The following is a 7,494-nucleotide window of genomic DNA, read 5'->3' on the forward strand; positions in this document are numbered from 1 at the left end:
AGAAAAAGAAAAGAAAAAAGAGCGCCGTTCATAAAGTTTAAGTGACAGGCTGTTGCGCAAGACAGCAAATCAACGAACTGTGACAAATTTGTAAATGTTTTATTCATCATTATGAGCGGCAGCACTAACACTGATTCATGCAGTGGTAATAATCAAATATCAGATAAACAGGAAAACATTCTAACATTTTGCCGCTTGGCCAGCTGGTTTTGTTGATGGGGGAGGTCTGGTTTGGAAAATGTAATCATGGGCTAATCCCCTCGCATGCGTATGACTGCTCGTGCCAAAAGGAAGGCTCAAAAAGCAAACCTCCATCTGTCCGCCAGGCACAGTTGTTCCGACGAGAATAAGGTAGCGCGTCGCCTTTTACGCACAGCACTGCGACGGAATTAAAGCAGAGTCCGAGCAGCTCTTTGTCACTTCGTCGTTTTTCAACGTGCACCGCAAGCTTTCGTCTGTCCTTTACTTTGTGTGTGTGCGTTTCATATTGACTTTCCAGACCTGTAAAGTTTTTGGACTTCTAACTTCTATCGCGCGTAAAACCGGGCTGGTGCGCGAGAACACTGCAAAGCCTCTTTTTTTAAAACAAACAAACAAACAAATTCCTCATTTATTTGAACCTTTTAAACGAGATGGAAAACTTCACATCAGCTCCATTGGAGAACAATACTTTACCGACATGGGTGGACCACAGCATTCAGTACAAAGTGATTAGCAGTTGTCTGCTCTTCATGATTTGTGCTCTAGGAATTGTTGGCAATGTTATGGTGATCCTGGTGGTGCTCACTACTAAACATATGAGGACTCCCACCAACTGCTACCTGGTGAGTTTGGCTGTGGCTGACCTGATGGTGCTCACAACGGCTGGTTTGCCAGCTATTCCGGAAAGTATCTTCGTATCTTGGGTGTTTGGCCGCTATGGGTGCCTCTGCATCACCTACTTTCAGTACCTCGGGATCAACGCCTCCTCTTGCTCCATAACAGCTTTCACTATCGAGAGATACATCGCCATCTGCCACCCGATTAAAGCCCAGTTTCTGTGCACGCTGTCCAGAGCAAAAAAGATCATTTTGTTCGTCTGGGCTTTCACTTCCATTTACTGCTTGATGTGGTTTTATCTGTCAAACATCCAGGAAACGGTGTACAAAAACATCACCATCGTCACCTGCGCCTACAGAGTTGCCAGGAAGTTTTATTTACCCATTTACTTTTTTGATTTCGGCGTCTTTTTCGTGCTGCCGCTGCTGCTCTCCGCGGTTCTGTACGGCCTCATCGCCAGGATCCTCTTCCTCAACCCGCTGCCCTCCGACCCTAAAGACAAGAAGAAGAACGGACACAACAACCACGCCATCAACAAGAGCACCAGTTGTAAAAACTCTCGACACTCCAGCTCCACCGCGACCTCCCGCAGACAGGTGGGTGGTGTGTGAGCGTGGGGAGGATGAGAACCAGGATGTTTTTACTCTGCTCATTCAGCGAGATGTTGCAATTTTTTTGCACGGGTTCGTAAAATTATTCAAATATAAATGAATGAATAAACCTAGTCACATTCTACAGACATTTTAATACCAGTTATTAAAAGACAAAGTGAATATTTTAAAGTAATTAGGAGTGGAAATAGTTGTCATTTTCAGTATACAAAGGAGTTTTTAACATTTCTTCATTAAAAATAAGTATAATTATAGTGATTGTTTTGTTAGTTAATTTGGTATAAGCTCTACAACATGTGAAAACTGAAGGTTTCTTCTGAGTGCAATCAAAAACCCAAAGATGGACTTCTTATTCTACGATTGCAAAGAAATGAAATGAAACAAATTAACATTCTTATGAAAAATAGCAAAAGATAAAAACAATGACCTCATCACAATTACAAATTTTGAATGTTTTCCACACCATAAAGATAGCCCCTCCATGTGTTAGAAGTACCTCTGCAATATCATTTAGTATGCACAGGAAATGAATATGCAAATTGAACCACACCTCCCACCTTAGCCTCTTGTCTCTGCTGCTGCAAGACTCACTCAGACGTGCTCTGGAGAGAATAGAAAAGCACCTCATAGAAGTGTGTGTTAAGTGTGAGAGGAAAACCCAGCCCTTCATTTAAAAATCAGTAGGTTAGGAACACAGAGTGGGTGCTTGTTCCACAAGTCACAAGAAAAAAAACAACGGAATAAATAAAATCCACAAAGAATGGAGGAAAGCATTTAAACTAATTAACACTTGCGACAAAGCTTTTATTTCACTTACAGTGACTCACTGAGTTCTCACCAAGTGATGTTACCTTCAATTCACCCGTGTCGTCTCTCGTCTTCTCCCTGTTTGACAGTTTCACTGACACACACACACACACACACACACACACACACACACACACACACACACACACACACACACACACACACACACACACACACACACACAAATTATGAAACAATGGGCAGCAAAACAGCAGTAGAGACTCCCACAGTGAGCTGAAATGAACCAAGTGCACATGCACAACATGAACCTTTGGCTTGTTACATAAATCTTATCCTGTACTGCCAGCTTTCATAAGCCAGCTCCACCCCACAATCTAAAGGGACTGGTTGGTTGTCTGAATCTGTTATATTGAAGCTGTTATTCATATACTGTAATTCCAGTGTGATTTAAAACTTGTTTTTTATATTTATTATAATGTGTATATTAAAGAGGTATTGAACGCTGGGGTCAGTCTACACAATTTTAGCCTAATTCTGGACAACATGTCTGTAATGGGGTTACCACGAAGGAAGAGATTGGCAATGATTCAACAACCAGAAACCCTGCAAAGTCAATTAAAATCAGCAAATGTATTGACAACAGAGGGAACAGCCAATAGCAACAAATACTGGTCATATTGGTCAACTTAGAAGCAAGCGATTGAAGTGACAACCTACTGAACTGAAGGATACTGTTGACTGACATATGGCAGGGTTTACCTGTGTAACTTCAGCCTGGAATGACTTAGGACTAAGAGCCAGCTAGAAAGTGATGCATTTTAGATCATGTTATATATGAACAGGGTGATTATCATCATTTTTTCTTGTGTTGGGTGTCATAACGGATGAAAACTGATGCTCCATCGCATCGCCCTAGCTGAGAAAGGCTAGCTCGTTTTTGATGATGGGGCAGGGAAATGAAAAAGCCAATAATATATAGTCTGCTTCGGAATTTTGTGTTCATTTTCTTTTCTGGAAATCATGAAGGGAGCCATTCCACTTCCCACAAATTCCTTTCTACAGAATCTGACTACAGTTCAGCCAGAGGTGCAGCAGAGGGCGCTTATTCAATAAAAAGGAATGGAGAGGAGTTGAGATCAAAAAAGCCTAAATATTATTTTAGTTGTTGCAAAATAAAATAATACAATTACAGTGAACAAGTCATACTCATAATCATTGTGCTAATGCAGTTCTGGTCCACTGATGATTTAGGAAAGGAGACGCTCCCTTGGCGTTGCTCACTTACAAGTATTTCTCAGCACATGTTAGAAATGTAGTTAAACCGTGCGTGTATATGAATGTTGTGTTGTGGTGGTTGAAGGTTATGTTACCAGGAGGCTGCTGCTAGAAATATTCTACTCCTGCTGCTGGCTTCATGCCTGAAATCAACAAAGCGTAGGCTGAAAGTAGCTCCCAGAGTGTGACAGCCAAAAGGCTCGTGGAAAGATTTTTAATTAAAATCAAAGCTACATTTATTATCGCAACCTCTTCTATCTGAAGCAGAAGTTTGGAGTGGGAGTTCTTGAGTGCTTAGAAGTTTTCTTTCCTTTTACATCATCCTCGATGTTAAAGACAACGAGCAAGACCGGTTGGTTACCAATGAGTAGTCCGTCATATCCCTCGGTCGAGGGGACACTGACCATCATAAAACACAAGAAATACTGTGTGGTCACAAGCCTGCATTAATAAATAAAACCAGCTTCCCCATATGCAGGAGCAGTTCTCATATTTCTCCTTCCTTCCCACTGCAGGTGACCAAGATGCTGGCAGTGGTGGTAATCCTCTTCGCCCTGCTCTGGATGCCGTACCGCACTCTGGTGGTGGTCAACTCCTTCCTGGACAAGGCCTATTTGGACAGCTGGTTCGTGCTTTTCTGCAAAATCTGCATCTACCTCAACAGCGCCATCAACCCAGTCATCTACAATGCCATGTCTCAGAAGTTTCGTGCCGCTTTCCGCAAGATCTGCCGCTGTGGGAGGAAAGGCTCGGATAAACCCGCCACCTACAGCGTGGCCCTCACCTACAGCGCTGTCAAGGATACATCAATGGTGGAAAGCACTGATCACTTCACGACCGAGCTGGAGGAGCTCACTGTCACTGACGAACTGCTGTCTGATCAGAAAATGATGTTCCCAGACCCCAGTGTCTATGGAAAGGTGAACTTCAGTGACAATTGAGGTTTTCTTTGAGGCCAGAGAGATTTTCTTTTTTTCTTTTTTTTGGGGGGGGGGATAATTGAAAATTAAAGACTTTGAAAATGTTGCTTAATGGAGTCTGTCAAGTGGAAGTATTGTTTTCTCAGTGCTTGCTTACCTTTCAAAGCGAGGCTGCTGAAGCTAGAGATGTAAACACAGATTGCAGCCAGTGATGCGTAACAGCAGGCTTTGGAGCGCAAAGCCAAACACACTCTTTATGAGGCGTGATCCCGGACATTGTAAAGCCACCAACGCTGACAGATAAGCACTCTCATCACTCAGCTGTTATCTTATCTTTTCCATATAATATCAGGTATATGAGCCAACAACCCATGAATGCGAACGACAACACTGTTCCCACTTCAAATACACGGTGTTGCATTATAACTCCGATTAGCACCGACTCAATTCTGATCTTTAAGCCTGAATGACGCAACAAGGCACGTCAAGAGGAAATAAACTGAACTTGAATGCTCAGACATCCTTTGAAGAGGTGCTGTCAATAAACTGGCCTTGACGCATTTATTTTCACCCACAAAGCCGGCGATCGGTACGTTGTACCAAAGAATACCGAAGGCAGATCAGAACTCTTCGAGTGGAATTTAGTCTTTATCATTAGATTCCCCCCACTTTTTTTTTTTTTTTAACTCATTGTGCTACTGAAAATAAAATTTAGGATGAGTTATTATTATCAGCTTCACTCACACTTTCAGAGTTCTTCTCAGAAATAAGGTGAATTATCATACTTGCAAACACACCCCAAAAATCCTCACCCTATACAGCTTTAATAACTGCATGCCTGCCTCCCTGACGTTTTCAAGGCAGGTGGTCCATTAAAGGGTGAGTCACACATGAACCTTCACTGGCAAAATAGGCCCTATTTTTGCTGTGAAGGACACGTACAGTGTGCAGCCTTGAGCACAATGTAAAACCAAGACAGATTTGGCTGTGAGTGCTCTGCAGGAAGGGAATTTGCTGTGAGTTTTATTTTCTCCAAGGACAAGCATTCACCGACAGACAGGGGCTGCAGAACTATAAAAAGCACTTTGTAACTTGAATTCAAAAAGTGCCATGATGCCATTTATGTGTTATCCTGTTTCTAAAAAGGCATACATCATAAAGAGTTTATAAGTTCTAACTGAAGACTTTACTTAGAGGCGAGACGTTTTTATAGAGCGTATTTTAAGAACTTTTTGGCTACCTTATCTATCGCTCTAAAGTCTTAAGATTTTTTTTAATTAAACCCCATGTTTGATTCTACTGATGGTCAGCATTTGTGTTTGCTTTCTGTTTTTATTGTTCTTTGATATATTTTTGCTTTTTGATGGTAGTCTGGCATTGCTGTGCAAGATTTCAGATGGGTGTGGGAAAGAAAGCATTGCAGGTAACTTTACAGTTCTGATTGTAATTACATTATATGGACAAAAGAAATGGGGTACACACCTCTTGATCTTTGAATTCAGGTGTTTTCAGTCTCATTGCCACAAGTGTCGAGATCAAGCTCCTAGCCATGCAGTGTGCCTTTACAAACACGTGTGAAATAAGGTTGTTCTACAGCGTGCCACCATTGCAGCATGTCAATATGTAACAGAAAGCACAGAAGCCTGGCCGTGAAGTGTCAGACCAGTTACAGAGCAGGCTTTCTGAGTGCCAAGGTTCATAGTTTATAAATGGGATCATGAGATTGGTTTCCATGGCCTAGCTGTTGGTGTAGGTGTAATGTGTAAGTGGTCCAGTACTTTTGTTCATATAATGTATATCTGCAAGCCTAAAAAACTAACCAGGCAAAATCAAAGCACGTCTACGAATGGAGAGTATTTTGATCAGTGAGTCAAGCTTACCTGGGACAAAGTTGTGAACCACCGACAGGCTGAATATTTGATATTACAAAAGCCAGCAAACATATAACTGCATAACATTGGTGACAGTTATAATGGTGATAAATATACTGAAAATAAAAGTGGACCCACGATACAGCCTTGAGGAACACCACAATTAAAATGTAGAAATGTTCATTTTCTATGGCCAAACAGGAGGTTCTGTCGAAGAGATGGAAACTTCAAAGATAGATTCCCTTAAAATGTAACACACTCTTGACATACCCTTTTTATATGCCTTACGGTCCTTTCCTAAATGATTATTTTATTTTACTTTTTCCATGCATTAAAAACTGCTTTGAATTTTTCTTCGAGCAGCAGCAGTGGTGGTTGTAAACCTCAGTGTCAGATACTGTATATGTACAGTGCCACAGAGATTTGGTGTAACATATACGATGTGGTGATATAGTTTAGCTGCAGCATGGTGATTTGAGGCTGAAGCAAAGTGAATTCAGTGTTTTGTTCTGTGTTATGTATCCTGTGAACTGTGGATTTAACAAACCGTCGCTTTGCTCATCCCGCTTCTAGTTGTGAGAGCGGTCAGTGAGCCGGTGAACACTGCTGGATGGACGTAAGATGAATACTGAAGATGTGCTGATGTTGTGTGGCATTTTCTGCCAGATCAGTGACTGTCTACTGTTTTCAGTCTGAGCACTGTCTGCCACACAGGGAAATATAATTGGTTAGACACAGCAGAGGAAGAGTGGATTTCATCACTGCTGAATGTGGAAGATAGTTTTAATACTGCATATGCATCATGTTACAGTGGATTAATGCATTTGTGTGTGTTTATGTCCCATGTGTTTTTAAAGTGCTTGTTATTTATGGCAACTCGTTTGTATATCTTTATGATACTCTTGCGTTCACTATTGCACATTCAAAGTTTATTAATATTACTTTGTGATGTACTATTTGGAAGCTGCTGCTTTGATCTTGCTTCTAAAATTATTGTGGTCCTGTGAATATGTTTGATGGCTCTCTAGAAATAGTTCATTTGTAATTTTTATTTCCTTGTGTCAAAATAAAGTTATTTCTGGAAATAAAGTAGTGTATTTTCCATGTGTCGAAGAGGCATTCTAGCTTTATTTTCCCCAAATCTTTGCAGGTTTCTGAGAAAATCCCAAACAGAAGGTGAACAGAGAAAGATTTAATTTTGGGGGGGTCACACAATGGGTTGTATGTTTC

The 7,494-nt window shown here is 41.2% G+C and overlaps 1 protein-coding gene across 1 annotated transcript; it reads left to right on the forward strand.

The window, feature by feature from the left end:
* Positions 1-353: 353 nt before the first annotated feature.
* Positions 354-7,274, forward strand: trhrb (thyrotropin-releasing hormone receptor b). The gene is made up of 2 exons (XM_080862562.1): positions 354-1,415; positions 3,989-7,274. Exons 1-2 carry the CDS (start codon positions 633-635, stop codon positions 4,412-4,414), a joined length of 1,209 nt encoding a protein of 402 aa, XP_080718688.1. The 5' UTR covers positions 354-632; the 3' UTR covers positions 4,415-7,274.
* The last annotated feature ends 220 nt before the right edge of the window (positions 7,275-7,494 follow it).

Source organism: Rhamphochromis sp. 'chilingali' (genome assembly GCF_963969265.1).
Source record: "Rhamphochromis sp. 'chilingali' genome assembly, chromosome: 17".
Lineage (NCBI taxonomy): Eukaryota > Metazoa > Chordata > Actinopteri > Cichliformes > Cichlidae > Rhamphochromis > Rhamphochromis sp. 'chilingali'.

Excerpts from the sequence above, each read along its gene's own strand:
- trhrb (XM_080862562.1), top strand. The coding sequence starts at position 633 with ATGGAAAACTTCACATCAGCTCCATTGGAGAACAATACTTTACCGACA. Across the intron at positions 1,416-3,988 it reads CCGCGACCTCCCGCAGACAG|GTGACCAAGATGCTGGCAGT; the intron begins GTGGGTGGTGTG and ends TTCCCACTGCAG.